The sequence below is a fragment of the Pangasianodon hypophthalmus genome, chromosome 10 (genome assembly GCF_027358585.1).
Source record: "Pangasianodon hypophthalmus isolate fPanHyp1 chromosome 10, fPanHyp1.pri, whole genome shotgun sequence".
Classification (NCBI taxonomy): Eukaryota; Metazoa; Chordata; class Actinopteri; order Siluriformes; family Pangasiidae; genus Pangasianodon; species Pangasianodon hypophthalmus.
In genome coordinates this window covers 15,265,269-15,282,759 of record NC_069719.1, presented here as the reverse complement: position 1 = coordinate 15,282,759, position 17,491 = coordinate 15,265,269, and the positions used below count along the sequence as shown (strand labels likewise).

At 39.4% G+C, this 17,491-nt stretch overlaps 3 protein-coding genes across 3 annotated transcripts; all 3 read left to right on the top strand.

Moving 5' to 3' along the window:
- The first annotated feature begins 174 nt into the window (after positions 1-174).
- Positions 175-2,680, top strand: nenf (neudesin neurotrophic factor). The gene is made up of 4 exons (XM_026934112.3): positions 175-535; positions 621-681; positions 1,190-1,293; positions 1,385-2,680. Exons 1-4 carry the CDS (start codon positions 395-397, stop codon positions 1,559-1,561), a joined length of 483 nt encoding a protein of 160 aa, XP_026789913.3. The 5' UTR covers positions 175-394; the 3' UTR covers positions 1,562-2,680.
- Positions 2,681-2,821: 141 nt separating this feature from the next.
- Positions 2,822-7,464, top strand: tagapa (T cell activation RhoGTPase activating protein a). The gene is made up of 10 exons (XM_026934104.3): positions 2,822-3,569; positions 3,986-4,064; positions 4,209-4,262; positions 4,599-4,671; positions 4,864-5,021; positions 5,141-5,302; positions 5,434-5,543; positions 5,647-5,812; positions 5,962-6,070; positions 6,185-7,464. The coding sequence occupies exons 2-10, from the start codon at positions 4,038-4,040 to the stop codon at positions 7,294-7,296; spliced, it is 1,971 nt and encodes a 656-aa protein (XP_026789905.1). The 5' UTR covers positions 2,822-3,569; positions 3,986-4,037; the 3' UTR covers positions 7,297-7,464.
- A 594-nt stretch (positions 7,465-8,058) lies between these two features.
- Positions 8,059-17,324, top strand: ezra (ezrin a). Its single transcript, XM_026934105.3, has 13 exons — positions 8,059-8,398; positions 10,670-10,753; positions 11,541-11,636; positions 12,117-12,391; positions 12,584-12,667; positions 12,765-12,911; positions 13,221-13,317; positions 13,985-14,148; positions 14,420-14,550; positions 14,674-14,834; positions 15,214-15,306; positions 15,504-15,749; positions 16,427-17,324. The coding sequence occupies exons 1-13, from the start codon at positions 8,387-8,389 to the stop codon at positions 16,589-16,591; spliced, it is 1,755 nt and encodes a 584-aa protein (XP_026789906.3). The 5' UTR covers positions 8,059-8,386; the 3' UTR covers positions 16,592-17,324.
- Positions 17,325-17,491: the final 167 nt, after the last annotated feature.

Here is a 17,491-nt window from a genome sequence, read left to right as displayed (position 1 = left end):
AAAAAAAAATAATGATGATGGTTGTGGTGATTCGAAATACAGTTTTGTACAGTAATATGCGTAGTTTAAGTACTACTTTTAGATTAAAAATAAATACATAAATAAAGCAACGCGAATGTCGCTACCGTAGATGTACATCCGGTCACGAAACTCCAGTTTCAAAACAAAAGCCTAATGGAAGGAGGAAGTTTGGACTGTCAACAAGAAGAATTTCCATACACACCTTCGAAGGAAAATACATCCTTTGTGTCAAACAAAACGGTTTTGGTGGTTTTGTACTTTATTCCTGTGGCATTCAAAGGCGTCACTGGAATTATCTGGAGACTAAAAGAGTCAGTTTGTTTTACACGGACACTTTGTGGATAGGTTTGTAAGCCAGTAAACAGTTTGTACAATGCTTCATTTGCAGCTCATTACCCTTTTTGCGTTGATGCTCATGTGTTTGGCTGATGAGTCTAAATTAAAAGTAAAACCCGCGTCAAAACCTGTGAGATTATTCACCGATGAAGAGTTGAGACGATACGATGGAAGTGAGGTAGACTCTGAACCTCTGAAGTTTGAGTCGTGAGGGGGTTTCTCTTAATGCAGAATGTAATGTCTTGTTCTTTTGCATTCCTCAGGATGGGCAGCCCATTTACATGGCCGTGAAGGGAGTCGTGTTTGACGTTACATCCGGCAAAAGTTTGTTGTACACATGCTTCTGCTCCTAAATCAACCGTTATACTAATATACTTAATAGTATAACACAATTTAGTACAGAAGTGTGCTGTTTTCTATGTAGCCAGTGACTTCTTATTCATGTGGTCATAATTCATAAGCTGTGGTGGCTCAATGGTTAAGGCTGAGCAGAAGGTTCACGGTTCAATCCCCAACACCGCTAAGCTGCGACTGTTGGGCCCTTGAGCAAGGCCCATAACCAAGGCCCCTGCTCCATGGGTGCCGTATCACGGCTGACCCCGTGCTCTGACCCCAGCTTCCTAACAAGCTGGGATGTGCGAAGAAAAGAATGAGCTGTACTGTATATGTGACAAATTAAAGACGACTTCTTCATTTCACAAACACCACCTGAAATTTCTTTCTACGATCTCTTTTGACACCAAAGATACACGCAGTTATTAGTTATGCTCCTTAAATATGCTCCATACAAATAAATGAAATGAATAAAATTATATTTTTGGTTGTTTTACAGAATTTTATGGTAAGGGTGCCCCTTACAATGCCCTCGTGGGCAAGGACTCAACCCGAGCTGTGGCTAAAATGTCCCTTAATCCCGAAGATCTGACCCATGATACAGTAGGTTGCTGATGAGCTCTTTTCAATGCAGTGGTCTGCTTAGGGTTTACAAGTTATTTAATTAATTTAACTCCCTTTTTCCCTGTGTTAGACGGGCCTTACTAAGGAGGAGCTGGAGTCCCTTGAGAGCGTATTCACTGGAACATACAAATCAAAGTACCCCATAGTGGGTTACACACACAGACGCATTCTCAATGAAGACGGCAGCCCAAATGAAGATTTCAAACCAGAGGATCAACCTCATTTCACCATCAGAAATGAGCTTTGATACTTAGATAAATAGAATATTTAGGCTGATTCGGTAATAATTGTTAAAGATCTTGCATTGATTAATACTAGGTCTCTTCACATGGGATAAGATTACTGTCTGACAATATGAGAAATGCCTCTGTAACAAGATTAATTTTCCAATGATTTAGCTGTTGTTGTTTTTTTTAATCTCTCATCTTTATATCTTGGCAACTGCTGTATCTTCTAAATTTGTTCAAACATTTTTACATTTTCTATTCTGACTGTGGTCATTTCAGAATATAAAGCTATTGTGATACATTCAGTAATACATTCAACATTGTCAGGCAGTTCACAGGTACACGTAATTGGTTCAGCCATTTGTGTTAGGTTTAAATAGCTACTGAAAAAATGTATTCGATATGTAGGGTTTTACAGAAGGAATCCTTTATAGGAGGTAGGTAATCTTACTTGTTGGTGTGTTATGGTCATCATAAATATTTTTAATAAAGAGAATATTATATGGAGTTCACTGGACAGAAGAAAAGCTTGAAAAGACAATCATATCTTGCTTATCTATTCACTAACATTTGATTTCTTTTAATCCTTTGATGAGCTTTTTGCCGTATTCAACAGTTAGAGTAATAGAGTGATATTTCTCTGCTAGCACCAGTGTACTGTACGTAGGGGGGGCTGGTGGTATTAACCTTATGTGCTTTGGTGGTCTGTCTGCCCACACTCGAGTAAACGAATGATGCATATACTATGTAGGTTTTTCCCTGGTGGGTGCCTTGAAGGTCATTGAAAATAGTTCACCCACCTGTATGATTAAAAAACATGGTACATTTATGTCTTTTTTTAAATGTTTACATATTTTGTAATTGTATATTTCCTAATTCGCTACACGGTTGTCCTTTTACTTTCACATTAACTTGTGGTGCATGACTGGGAAAGTTTGGTGACTCACTGCTAAAGTTGATATTTTGTAATGTTACAAACTGAGCACTGCTGATATTCTGTTGGACATGCTTCAGCAAATCTTTAACTGCTTTTAGGTCTGGAACTTGTCTACTTTATTTCTCAGTATAACACAAAAGTCTGTGTGAATTATTTCTGAACTGGGGATGTTATTTTCACTAATAAATCACACTGCACTCCAGAGTTTCTTTTTTAATTTGTCTTTTGGCCTACTGAAAATTCTCAGGTTAAACTGCCCACACAGCCCTTTGTAAGCCAAAGAGATTCTGATATGAAACTAATTTACATGTACTTAGTACTTAGTAGGAGGCCAGACATATCTCTGGCCAATTACAAGAAATGGCAAATTCACTCATTAACATTCATGGCTGATTGTTTTCACGAAATGACAGTAAGCCAGTGAAAACAAAGCACTGTCAAATGTTGAATCTCACAATGATTTTTCTGCGTTTCTTAAAAATTCCCACTACAGCAGCAGGCTCTAGTATAATGATTCATTGTATAAGTTCTATTACAGTAAATGCATGCTCAGCAAATAATTATCCCAAAAAGACATCTTTACTGTAAAGTAGATGGCAGGGTTTTTTCTTTTAACACAGATATGGTGCATTTTTAGAAACTATATGGTTATGTTTTTCTGAGTATGCTTTCTAGTTTGTGATTAATTTACAGTGACTAGTGAAAGATAAGCAATAAGTCTACTCATCTCTTTAGACTTTCTCTTTATTTTTTAATAATCTTGGCCCTTTGAGTTAACTCACCTATGTGTTACCTGCTAGTTTTACTCTCATGTTATTGTGATGCATGTGACACTTTCCACCCACCAGCGTATGTGTTGTTGCCCTACATGTCTAAAGGGGGTGTTGGTAGTGGGAGTCCGTGATGCTGCTTCCTGTCTCCATTGCACATCAGAATTTCCCTTTCTGCCCACCCACTTTAGTTTTGTGGTGTGCAGTGGGTCGCTCTAAGTTAGTCTGTCTCAGTCGTGTGTTGGTGTCATGTTGTTCTCGTGTCAAAACAACTGCATTCACTGTTTCTGAATTGAAGTAGAGACTAGATGCTCTCTAGAGGTAAGAAAATCTATTCATGTTATTTGTGTTCAGATTTATTGAAGGTTAGAATGTGAGAAAGTTTTCAGTATACTGTAGGTTTGTGTTTAATTTGCTAAAAATACTTTGGCATTGTAAATACTTTTTAGTGAATTGCATTGGATCTGATAGTCATGCTTTTAATTAAGAGCAGTACATTTTTCATTATAGTACATTCTAATTATATGATTATATACATACAATTGTTTTTAAAACGTGTAATGTGACATCCATAACACATTATATAAACATACAGAGTCATATACTCATAACCTATTCTGGATGAAATTATGCAGTGCTTTAAGTCTAGATAGTATAGAATAAAATTGGTGTTTTGGATTTAATCCCAACAATATATGTTGATGATTTAAATATATTATTCATTTTTGTTTTACCAGGAAAACTGACAGACAAGAGAATATTTTGTAGACATCACACCATAGCGCACTGATGAAGGTGTTGAGTGGCCACGTTGTGGTAAGTTCTCACCTTTAGCCACCCATTCCACATACCTATTGTCTCCTAATGACATCAGGGAATTTGATTAGTGCATATTTGGTTTGCCTTGCTCTGTGTTATTTGACTGACAAGATAAGCACTTGAATTCTTCTTTTGTTTTAGACAAAATCCCAGTCTGAGGACAGCATGGACCTACTCATCATGCCAGCCTCAGCTGTAAGTATTTTGGACTCCACATCTTATGCATACAGCACTTTGTACGATAAAGGGCACACATGAATAATGGTGAAGAACCATGCTCCATTGATCTACTAAACACCTTAATAGATTAAATCCTGTTTGCAAAATTGCAAATTGAATGCACCCTGGAATCTTAGTCCTTCTCTGTCACCTGTAGTGACATGTACCTTTAATCCTTTTAGTTGAAAATGCTGAGGAGGTTTTTAAAACCTATTTAAAACATCATTTTATACTACTAACTACCATTGTTAGTATAGGACAGAGCTGGGAATATAGGTACATTTCTTTAACTGATCCCTCTTTTGCTTTCAGGTTCATATGAGTACGGGACTTCCCCAACATAAGAAAACATATGAGAGCAAGTTCACAAACTCCTCCCACACTGGTAAGTTATGAAAATTTCTCTTCACTTTTTTTATTTTAAATTTAAAAACTGTAACAGTATTTACCAAACTGATTTGCTGTAAGCAATGACATACTACTACAGTAAATGTATAATTAATTTGGATCTTATTACATTTTAAATTCATATTCAAATCTATAGGTTAAGTTCGTATTTGTTTATTTGCCTTGACAGACAATATCAACCGAAAGCGCTGGAGGAGCCTTTTGCAGCGGGTAAACAGAAAACAGATGGATCCTGGTCGTGCTACTCAGCTTCAAAAGAAGTCACTTTTCGGTCGAGCTTTGTCAGATGTTTGTGAAAAAAATGGCAATCCCCCAAATCCCATTATGGTATGTCTCCAATTCATCAGACAATACAACATAAAATTGTAGTTTGTATTTTTGTATGTTTGTATTATATACAGTGTCAAAGTTTTTAAAGTTTTTCCTGTCATGCAATCATTCTTCAGGAGATTCTGTTAGCGCTGTGCAGAAAGGGCCCATACACAGAAGGGGTGTTCAGGAAAGCTGGTAATGCCAGGGCTCTGAAAGAGATCAAGGAGCAACTCAACAATGGTGTGGAAGTGGATCTGAAAAATAAGCCTGTGATCTTACTAGCTGATCTCCTCAAGGTAACACTTATTGAGTAAAAATGTATCTATAAATATAGAATGATGTTATAGCCATATCTATGTTGTGTTTAAGTATAATGTGGTTATATCTCAGTATGCTAATATCCTCAATCCAATTTATTGAATGGCAGGATTTCTTGAGGCACCTGCCTGGCAGTTTGCTAATGGTGGATCGGTACCAGGCCTGGATGACAGCAATGCAAAAGCAGGATTTACATGAAAGGTGCACTGAGCTCCAATTGTAAGTCTTATTTTGAATTGTATTAATAACCTAACTTTCATTTAAGTATTGGTTACAAATAACAAACATAATTTAATCTTACCCCATCCTTATTTCCTTCCAGGGTGATTAATACTCTTCCAGAGCCAAATATTGTCCTCCTGAAACTCCTCATTGTTTTGCTGTACCACATATACGCCAATACAGATAGAAACAAGATGGATTCCAGCAATTTAGCTGTTTGTGTTTCACCCAACTTGCTCCAAACTGACATTGCAATGCTAAAAAATGTGAGTAGGCTGCTGTCATGATACACTGTTATTCTTATTTATAGTCTGTATATTAGAAATATCAAGTAATGTGTGTTTTTGAAGTGAGTTCTAACAGGCTCTGTTGTTCAGTTTTATATGTTACTAATTCCAAACATGCTACCATTTAGGTCTCAGACCTGACTCAGTTCCTCATTGAAAACTGTTGTGAAATATTTGGAAAGGATGCACTGACACTTCTTGGGGACCCAGAAGAGGAAGAACTCAATGATAAACATGGTAATATACTTTTATTAAAAAAAAACAAACATCTGAAATGCTTCACATAAGATTAAGATTCTAAAAGAAGATTTTTTTTTATTTATAAAGCATGTTCTTTGTTTCCTCTGGCAGATTCACTGTCCTCACTCCATCATGATTCTGCCTACGACAGCAATGACCCTGACATGGATGGGTATAAAGGGAGCTACACAGAAATGCACACCTTCCATTCTGATACCGAAGAGAAAACTCTGGATCGCTTTCAAGTGACCTCCTCCCCTGATGCTGCGAAACAAACTAGCAAACCTTTTATTCGCAGGTGCTCTGAGCCAACAATTGTCTTCAACAAAAGTGATCGAAACCAGCCTGCCCTAACCAGGAGTCACACAGATATGGACTTTTATGGACATCTTTTGAATAAACAGATCTCAGATGAATGTGTTTTGTTTGGGACGGGCAAAAAGTTGATATCTGTGCATAAGAACATCTATATTTCATCTCCAGGTGAGCTTCTCCAGCGTACTTCTAAAGACTGCTCTTCTAGTTCTCTGGAAAGCACCTTCTCCAGTGCCTCAGAGAGCTCCATCCAAACTAGCTCCCCTATTATTTCATCTTCCAATCATAGACAGGCCGTCCAACGTAAACTGTCTTTCCCCAGCCAATCAAAGGCACATGGAAATGTGCTTGGTGAGGCCACCAAGAAACGCTCACAATCAATGAAAGCCCCAAATTCTCGGACTAAGATTTGCTTTTCTCGAGGTGGCGTTAGCAAACGAGCTCAGAAAGTCTTACGCCACAGCCACACTCTCCCTGAAGTGCTGCCTCTCGACAGGACCTTCCTCGTGTCACCAAAGCCCCGACGATTGTCTAGTGAAGAAGTGTTCCAGCAAGTGGACAGCAGGATTTTGAGTACTCCTCCATCCTATGAGCAGGCAATTCAAGATAATGCTCACACTGTGCTTTCACTCTGCAGCCCATTGACTGTTGACGCTGCCAGGTGTCTGTCAAGGCACACATGCAGTCAGTCCACATTCCCAACTGCAGAACCATCAAATTCCTGCTCGGTGAAACATAGCAGTTGCTGGGGTGGAGAGAGGAGCAATGTATTGGCCGTGTCACCTACCCCACCAGAGTCACAACAGGGGACTGTATCAGAGACTAAATCTGAATCTAACAGTGGCCCGTCGCACTGTTGTAGTCAACAGCTGTTGGAGACTTTGGATGTCAGAGAGTCATATGTGTGACGTGTTCTGTTTTGTTACATGTTTTGTTACATGTTTTGTAAATCTGTGAGACATTTTTCTACCAATGTTTTGTATTTTGAAGCAAAAAGAGTATCTGTGAAATAACAAGCACTTCTAAGAAGTCTGTCATTGTATATATAATTTCTATATAAAATGCAACTTTGATCAGCTATTGTGATTTATGAATTGTATTGCATCTGCACTTTACTTTGTTGCATTGTCCACATTCAAAGCAGTCACGTCTTGAGGCTAAATTGCAATGGTGATTTCAAGTGGTAGCAAAATGCCATCACACAAAATGCCAGAATGTCATCACTGCAAATCATCAGTCAGATGTAGAACACATGTCTCAGTATGCACTGAGAGAAGCGCATACCACACGGTGACCTACAATACTCATAAAAACTGGTACGATACTACCACGCCCAACATGTATGTAGTCATTATGGGTGGATTTCCGTGGACACATTTCGACAAGATACACACCCATGGTGGAAAAAAAAACAAAAAACTTAATGTATAATGGAGGTTAATAGCACTTTTGTGACCTTATACACAATAAACCTTTGTCTGTCGCTCTATCACTGTGTGCGCTCTATCATGTTTTAGTAGAAATCCTTTAGCAGGAACTAGCTTAGCCACTTGTTCATTTGCTCAGAGCTTGTTCGGTGTGTGCACCTGTCGGTCTCCGCCCATTTGGCCCTGTACCGTCATAGCACATATGAAGCCTTTTTAATGCGGGTTGCTAGCAGGAGGTCGGCCAACACTCTGTTCTCTCCGTCAGGGAACAAAGGTCGCGCTTTTCAAGGTTCTGCAGAGCTCGCTAATTGTGTGTTAAAGTAGAGCCTTGGCACTCTTTAACTTGGAACACGCTCAGACTTTATCGTGGCCATTATCGGGGCGAGGCTCTGACACCATCTATTGACAATGAGTCAGAAATGAACCTCAACCCGAGCGCTCCTCGCCTCCCGAGCTCAGTCACTCCGCTCCGCGCGCGCGCACGCTCAAGCAAGAACAGCTAAAGCCGGTTCTCTGTGAGCTCACCTTTATTTTTCCTGAAAGCAGACACACACACACAACAGGAGCGACCATGCCTAAACCAGTAAGTCACTGTCTTTTCAACAACATGCTTATGTGTATTCATTTTTAAAGTAAAACAGTCAGGGAATTAATTTACGGCAGTAGATTAGCTAATTATAAATAGCCAATTATAGGCAACTTTATTAATTACATATTACAATAGGGATTCATTAATTAGGTCATAGTTATTCAAAGTTATTTACCACACTGAATTGAAATATTTATTTATTAATATAGAGTAGGTGAGGTCTTAGTAGGCTACAGTGAAAAGTGTCAAATGATTGAGATATGAGTTATGCGGAAGTTTCTGATTTAACCCTACAGGTGTCGGCATTCTGTCCGTGTATCACACAGTTCTGACTACTTACTTCTAATAATGACCTGTTTCCCCAGAGTATTTCATTTTCTAATCACACTAGAATCTCCATAAATGGCAGACTGTATATACTTTGTAATTGGATACAACAAGTTAGTGGTTTGTCGTGTGAAAAGTCGACAACACTTCACTTGCGTCATAACATGGCTGGCCTGGTTGACAGGTTTTGGGTTGTCATTGAAACATTCCACTGAGTTCAGAAACACTCAGTAAAGTGCACTCGGGAAAGTTCTGTTCCACACTTTACTATGACAAGAAGAGAATGGGTTTTTATGTGGCATGGCTGTCACTGACTTCTAGTTATAACGTGAGATAAAGAGCTGCTTTATGACCATTTCCTTGTCAGCATTTCAGTAATGTTCAAGTCACACTAAGAAAAGTTAGTTATATTAGAAATTAGACTGACCCTAAGTCCAAAGTAGGCTAGATACTAACAGCTGGAGTATATATTTAACACACCTTATGTAGTTTTACAGATTAACTAGACTCTGACACCATATACAAAAATGATGAATACAGTAAAGTAAAAGATTAGCTAAGCAGACTGCCTGTGCCACAATGTTTGAAGGTTTGAATATGATGTCACATTGCCATTCATTTCTTGTTATACTTTAGCTAAGTGTTGGTCATCTGGATAATGTCGTAATACACACCAAAATGCATTAGTTATTAACTTAGAAAAAAAAGTGGATGGAAATGAATGCTGTTATAGGCTTAATTCCTCTGTATTTTCTCCAGAGGCAATACTACTGAACTGGAGAGGTTTAGGTTTCAGATTCCAAAGACACCCTATCACCCAAAGCACAATCATGAACAGGAACAAAAGTCCCTGTGTTAGTAGCAAACACTGTGGAAATGATTTGAGTGAAGTAGTGTGTACATAGTGACTTGTGCCTTGTGGGGGGGTGGAGGGGTTGAATCAAAGCTCCAGGAGAATCAGAAAGTCACCGTATAGCAGTTGTACTGACCCCTACCCTGGACTGGGCCAGTCCTGTGGCCAGATAAAAATTTGCAGCTCTGATAAATAGTTTACTGTTGCCCAGGGAGATGCTGATTAAACAGTGGCACTTATAGGAATCTCAAAGTACAAGCAAATCCAGCAGTGAGGAAATGCATTCAAGACACTAAATATATCTGCCATGGTTGACAGTGAAATTATTATTATGAATGTGTCTTTTGTCCACATATTAAGGTTATAATAATTTTCACACCAATCATATTTAAACATCTGACATGGTTCAGGACATATGTCAGTATTACCTATTTAAAACATGTAAGCCTTGTGCATTGATCACTCACAACTTTTAAAGAAGAAATATGCTCATTTATAACAGCCCAGTGAACCTTGACAGAGGTTCAGCAGCATTACCAAGGTTACACAACTTCTTTATGAACTTACTTCAGTGCAGTAAAGATAGACCCCTTTGAACCCTTGTGTAACACAAGTTAAGAGTGTCAGCATTTTCAGTCATGACCATGGCAAACAAAGGGAAAAAGACAATGAATAGCATATTACCATGCAATTCCATACCAAGAATCGGGTTTCTTTTTGAATTTTATACATGCACATTACATGGATTTATGTTTGACCTAGCGGCACTGTTAAGATCATGACACACAATACTGGTATGTTAGTATGTAGGTGATTTTAATGTAAGCCCTGCATTTCCTAGAAACACAAAATTTCCTGTAAAGCATTACCAGTGAATTTCATGTAACTATTGTGAATCTGGACCAACTGGCTCCATCTCGTCTCATGTAATTGACGTAAATCACATACAGGCTATAAAGACTTCAGCTGCAATATTTATCTAAATATGTCTTGGTATAGTGGCATTCCTTTCAACAGGCTGACATAGAGTGGCCTCTCTACACTTCACTCAGTTAGGACCTTCTAATGTGTTTGCTCTTGCTTAGGTCAACGTCCGCGTCACTACAATGGACGCCGAGCTGGAATTTGCCATCCAGTCTGTCACCACAGGCAAACAACTCTTTGAGCAGGTGAGCTTCATTGGTCGTGTGTCAGGCCTAAATACAGAGGCAGATATTTGTGAGCTAATCGACATTAGTCAAAAGGCATGTGTGGAATGACCACATATCTGATCGTATCCATGCTTAATCACTACACTGTGAATTCCATTCTACTGAGGTTATTTGTCAGCATTTTAATGAATGTTGAACAGTTGAACAGCCTCTCAAGTGAAAGTGCAAATTAGATAGAATGGAAGTCTGCATTTTGAATGAGTACAAAGGAAAATTTTAACAAAAGCGAAATATGCAGGACAAAGTTACATATTGTCAGTCGCTGCATTATATGTGCCAGGGGCCAGTCGTAGAGAGTAAATGATTGGCACAAATATTGTCCAGTAACTCCTGGCAACATCTAGTTTATGACATGAGGTGTCACATGATATAGGGCCTTTAGGTGGGGGACTCCAGCAAATCCAGGCAACTGATAAGACGAAGCTGTGATGAAGGTCAGGGGTTGTTCCACTGTTTATAGCTGCTGACGATGTGTTACCTGGAAGGTATCGATTAGTTTGTCATACATAGATGTGTAGAGGAGAACACCCGTCTAGATATTTTGCAATAACCAATCCTTCAACCAGAGCCCCACCCTTCATAACCGATGCCAGTGTGACTAGTGCTGTAGTCATTTTTCCTGACATGCCAGACAGGCTAGGATATTGATATCCAAGCTAATTTTCCATGCAATTACTATTCAGCTATTGGCATGAAATTATGGCAGGGTCATTAACAGTCAGTGTGAAATGTTTCTCTGCCTCAGGTCGTCAAGACAGTGGGCCTGCGTGAGGTGTGGTACTTTGGCCTGCAGTATATGGACAACAAAGGTTATCTTACCTGGCTGAAACTGGAGAAAAAGGTATAATTACTTATACCTGTTTTTGATGTCAAGAGAGTATGTATATCACGCTGTCACTTTATTGCATATTTAGCTTGTCACAGATCTAAAGGGAAAACTTCAAAATGCAAAACAAAGCCTGAGCCTACAACATCTATTCACATCTCTGGTTACATGATCACGTGGCTTGACTAGTCAGCTATCCTGGCTGGTTTCCCAGACACAGATTAAGCCTAGTCTTTGACTAAATTACACTGTCAATGGTAAGTGTCCATTGAAAATACATTGTGGTCTCTGTGTGCCCAGGAAACCGGCTCTTCAAGTACAAGCACAGGTCCAAATATTTGTCTGTTTTATTCTTTTGTTATGATATTTAATGTAGGATAGTATAATATATCTGTAATATGTGCCCCATTATGTGCACATATAAACCTCTATAGACCACAAAGACTATCATTATCTTATACCACATTTATGTTTGTCTCTTTTGTGTTGCCTCAGGTGTTATCTCAGGATGTGAGGAGAGAGACCCCCCTACAGTTTATGTTCCGGGCTAAGTACTTCCCTGAGGACGTGGACAATGAGTTGATCCAGGACATCACACGCAAGCTATTCTTCCTTCAGGTGAAAGATGAAATCTTGAGTGACAGTGTCTACTGCCCCCCAGAGACAGCCGTGCTACTGGCTTCCTACTCCGTGCAGGCCAAGTATGGAGATTTCTCCAAGGAGAACCACAAGCCTGGGTACCTTACATCAGAGCGCCTGCTACCCCAAAGGTCAGTCAGGGCAGCCTAACCAAAACTAGGCTACGTTCTCAGCTTTCATTCTCACTTTGTGATATTACCCATGTAACCATCTCTTGGAGTGGATCATTATTTATCCTAAACTGATTATCTCATCCTCTTAGATGTGTTTATGACTTTACTGGTTCATTCTAAAAATCCAGCTTGATAATTATGTCTCCACAGAGTGCTTGAGCAGCACAAACTCTCCAAAGATCAGTGGGAGGAGAGGATCCAGGTTTGGCATGAGGAGCACAGTGGCATGTTAAAGTGAGTCATGTGGTTTTCTAAGTGTAAGTGGATCCCCCACCCAAAAAAAAAAAAAAAACCCAACCCCAGTTCATAAATGTCCATTTTTGGTCCCTAGGGAAGATGCTATGCTGGAGTACTTAAAAATTGCACAAGATTTGGAGATGTATGGAGTCAACTACTTCGACATCAAGAACAAGAAAGGAACAGAGCTATGGCTTGGTGTGGATGCTCTTGGACTTAACATCTATGAGAAGGAGGACAAGTATGCATGCATTTCACTGTCATGTGATTTTATTCAGTCAGAAAAGCATTGACCACCTGGACATCAACAGCACTTGGCATTAGGAGATTAGTGTAAATCAGGTATTACGGTCAGTGTGACAGCAGTTAATGTCTGTTCAGTCAGTGACCCCGGAGTAACTCAGAGACAAAATCTGTGGGTCTGTGCTGCAGGTAAACATGACCGCATGGCTCTTGTTATTAAGAGGTCATTGCACCTAAGGATTGATATTTTCACTACACCTATGATGAAGCTTGAGAATGATCTCACATCTTTTCTGCTCTCGCGTAGATTGACACCAAAGATCGGATTCCCTTGGAGTGAAATCAGGAACATATCATTCAATGACAAGAAGTTTGTCATCAAACCAATTGACAAAAAGGCCCCAGTAAGTGTTACATCCCTTCATTTTTTTGCATAATGATGATTCATATGCATTTTCTTATATTTAACCCATTGTTGAGTTCAGGCTTACATTCTGCGCTCTTGTAACTAAACACCTTTTGCTTTTAGTTTCACTGTATATTACTAAATAATTCATAGTTGTTGCTGAGTAATATGTTTGAAGATTAATTAGATTACGAAAAGACTTTACAGTGTTAACGATACCAAAACACACCTTATGTGATGTAATTTTAAATTTCATGGTTTATATATAGAAATATGACTCACCGATTTGTCATAGGTAAAGCCACACCTTTACTTGTTGTCAATACAAATGTATTTGTTTATACGCTAGTAGTCTGTGGTGTCAGGTGTCATAGAATCTTAGATTGGCCTCTCCTATAGTAACCTGCCTTGGAGATACTGTTTCATCTTTAAATAATCCCATATAATATAATCCCAGCATATAATAGCTGACTCAATCCATGATTAATAATTAATTATGACTATAGAGTATTGTCCAAATAACTAAGAAGAACCTAGAAAAGCAATTACACTACAGTTTCCTAACACAAGTTCCTGGATATAACAGGAACTTACAGATCCCCTGACCTTTGGAGTGCATATAAATCACTGTCATCCTAAGATACCTCCTGCTCTTGTTCTCTTAGGACTTTGTGTTCTACGCTCCTCGTCTGCGCATCAACAAGCGCATCCTGCTTCTGTGCATGGGGAACCACGAGCTGTACATGCAACGCAGGAAGCCTGACACCATTGAGGTGCAGCAGATGAAGGCACAGGCCAGAGAGGAGAAACACCAGAGGCAGATGGAGAGGTCTGGTTGCTTACATCTCTCAACATTTTAGACCAGCAATAATGTGCAATAAAAGAGCATAACAGCATTGGAAGTCTTTGACTGACTTGGGATGTGGGATGCGTTTCGCTGTGCTGGTTTTGTGTATGGAACAATATTATTGGTGTTCTGAAATTCTTTGTTTATGTGCCAGTAATCTGATTTAGCGTGAGCTGTGTGTCTTTGTTGACCTTGTTGCGTTATGAAGTTGTTATATTTTGATATTCTAATAGTGTATACTTGCAATTTTTAGAGCCCTGCTTGAAAATGAGAAGAAGAAGAGAGAAAATATTGAGAGAGAAAAGGAGCAGATGGAGAGAGAGAAGCGAGAAATGATGCTGAGGCTTTCCCAGTTTGAGGAGAAGGCCAAGAAAGCAGAGAAAGGTATAGGACTCATTTTTCACACCCTGTCACAGAAACCGGTAGCATTTCTAATGACAGAAATCACTTACGGTCCATTATAAATTAACTGCTGCCCCCTGTTGATGGCTTTTGTACATTGCACAGACCTGCAGTTGCAGCTGGACAGGGCCATGCGGCTGGAGGAAGAGAGGCGAAAGGTAGAGCAAGAGTCTGCTCGTCTGGAGGCTGAGAGACAGGCAGCTCTGCTCGCTAAAGAAGAGCTGGCCAGACAGGCCGAGGACCAGATGAAGAATCAGGAGCAACTGGTGAGCACTGGGGATTCCTCAAACTAAAAGCAGTCAGTGGTGTGTAGATTAATAACAACAGCTGGTTCACTTTTACAATAAATGGCTCCTTAATAGTTCTTTTAATGGTTCCAGCATTTTACAGCTTTTTATGTATACCTGAAACCTACTGAATGGGGAAACCTTTTTGTTATAGAGTTTTACATAGAACATTTAAGGGTTCCCCCAGATAGACAGACCAAATAACCCTTTATGGTGCTAGACTAAACTTCAGACTAAACTCCAGTTGGGTATCACTTTTTTGACTACCAAGACTAGCAAGTCTGATTTATGGAGTCTCATTTGTTTTAATCTGATGTAAGATGAATTTAAGTTCCTTTTGTTCATTTTGTCCCTGAAGGCTGCAGAACTTGCTGAGTACACTGCAAAGATCTCCCTGCTGGAGGAGGCCAAGAGAGTCAAGGAGCAAGAGGCTGACCAATGGCAGAACAGGGTGATTAACACCTTTATTATGAGCATACATCTTTAGCTGTTAAAAATGAAAACAATTTTAAATCTGTGTAAAATAAATGTGTGTGATAATGATACTTGCAGTTTTTAATGGTCAGGTATTGAGATTGAGTGCTTTAAATGTAGTCTGTTTGCATCCACTTATCTGTAGTGTGAATCTTGTTCCCATGTGGCTCTTAGGCTAAGGAGGCACAAGATGATCTGTTTAAGACTCGTGAGGAGCTGCACTTGATGATGGCTGCTCCAGTACCACCACCGCCCATGGTTATTGCAGATGAAGTCCATGAGGCTGAGCATGACGACCACGATGAGAACATGAGAAGCTACAGTGCTGAGTTCCAGGTTGAAGGCATTCGTAATAACCGTGATGAGGAGGACCGTCTCACTGAGGCTGAGAAAAATGAGCGTGTGCAGAGGCAGCTTATGGTAAGATATACAATATACACTCAGTGACCATTTTATTAGGAACAACTGTACACCTCCTCATTTGTGCAATTTTGGTATCAGCCAATCAAGTGGCAGCGCAGTGATAAAACTCATGCAGATACAGGTCAAGAGCTTCAGTTTACGTCAGACATCAGAATGAGGAAAATGCGGTTTCAGTGACTTTCAGTTTCAGATTGGCTGGTTTGAGTATTTAAGAATTTGCTGATCTCCCGAGATTGGAAAAAGATTAGGTGATGTTTTGTGAATCTTCAGCTTTCCAGATTCGGTGAGTTTGTGGCCACTGTAGATTCCTGCTCTTGATTGACAGGAGAGGAACCCGATGTGGTTTGTTTTAGCCCATCTGTCTCAAGGTTTGACATAAAAATCCCAGGAGATCAGCAGAAATACTCAGACAGCTTGTCTGGCACCACAACAACCAGGCCACAGTCAAAGTCACTGAGATCCCTTTTTTTCCCCTTCTGATGTCTGCATGATTTTATGAATTGTGCTGCTGCCACACGAATGGCTGATTGGATAATTCCATGAATAAGCAGGTGCATAGGTGTTCAGTAGTGTGTACTCGCATATACACCTGTGCATGACCTTTGTAGTGCCAAACAAGATCTTGGGCTAACCCACTTTGTCTGGTAAATAACCTTGGTCCAAATATTGTGCAGGCCCTGAGCTCTGAGCTGGCGGATGCACGGGATGAATCCAAGAAGACTCAGAACGACATTCTGCACATGGAGAACATGCGTGCTGGGAGAGACAAATACAAGACCCTGCGTCAGATCCGCATGGGCAACACCAAGCAGAGAATAGATGAGTTTGAAGCCTTGTAGAGACTGATATCATATCTGAATAACCTCAACCAAAACAAAACATCCTACTAGCTCACCAATGGTCTCACTTTCCATCTGGTGTCCAAGTAACTGTTATTTAGCCTTTCTTACTGTTATTTAATCATGGTAGGTTTATTGGACAGGATTGTATTTTTAAAGATTCCTATGGTTGGATAAGGTGTTATGAAGTGGAGCAGTTTGGGATTAAGATCCTTGTGGCTACAGGAGGTCTTATTTTCCAACCAGCTCACATGCCAGTTTGGAGCCCTAACCCACTGAAGTGCATCTTACAATATACTTACCAACTTATGTTCACCATAAATACAACTGTTCCTACATCTGTTAAACACCACTTTTTATGGGGTTTAGAACATTAGGCATGAGACTTTCAGCCAAGATCATATTTATACTAACTGTGCCATAGCTTTTTAAAATAGAATAATTTAAAAGTTTCCATCCTTTTTGTTGTAGTTCTTTCTTTTGTAAAATAGTGCTGATTGCCAGAGATGTATAGGGAAAACATCACCCTGTAAGATTAGACTGGCTGCTGAAGAGACCAAATGCATTCAATTTTAGCTCCAAATATATTGTTGGAATGGAAAGGAACAAAATGTAGGAAAACTTTTAATGTAAAAGAAGTCATTTTTGTTCATGTTTTTGGACTTGGTTTGCCATTTTAAGTTCTTTACACTACATTTGATTTTGATAAATCTTTATAATGAATCACAACACACCAAGTTGTTGAGCTTATATTTCTATATGAGATTTTTTTTAAATAATTTGAATTGTATCTAATTTTTAAATGCTGGATTGCCATAATGGTATGGGTTTGAATTTGAATTCAACATGCCATTCACACAAGCCTTAACACACATTACTACCACATCACTGTCTAATATC

Coding starts and splice junctions, on each gene's coding strand:
- nenf (XM_026934112.3), top strand. CDS start 395: ATGCTTCATTTGCAGCTCATTACCCTTTTTGCGTTGATGCTCATGTGT. Junction 536..620: donor GACGATACGATGGAAGTGAG/GTAGACTCTGAA, acceptor TGCATTCCTCAG/GATGGGCAGCCCATTTACAT. Junction 1,294..1,384: donor AAGATCTGACCCATGATACA/GTAGGTTGCTGA, acceptor TCCCTGTGTTAG/ACGGGCCTTACTAAGGAGGA.
- ezra (XM_026934105.3), top strand. Junction 11,637..12,116: donor GGCTGAAACTGGAGAAAAAG/GTATAATTACTT, acceptor GTGTTGCCTCAG/GTGTTATCTCAGGATGTGAG. Junction 12,668..12,764: donor GAGCACAGTGGCATGTTAAA/GTGAGTCATGTG, acceptor TTTGGTCCCTAG/GGAAGATGCTATGCTGGAGT.
- tagapa (XM_026934104.3), top strand. CDS start 4,038: ATGAAGGTGTTGAGTGGCCACGTTGTG. Junction 5,813..5,961: donor ACATTGCAATGCTAAAAAAT/GTGAGTAGGCTG, acceptor GCTACCATTTAG/GTCTCAGACCTGACTCAGTT. Junction 6,071..6,184: donor AGAACTCAATGATAAACATG/GTAATATACTTT, acceptor TTCCTCTGGCAG/ATTCACTGTCCTCACTCCAT.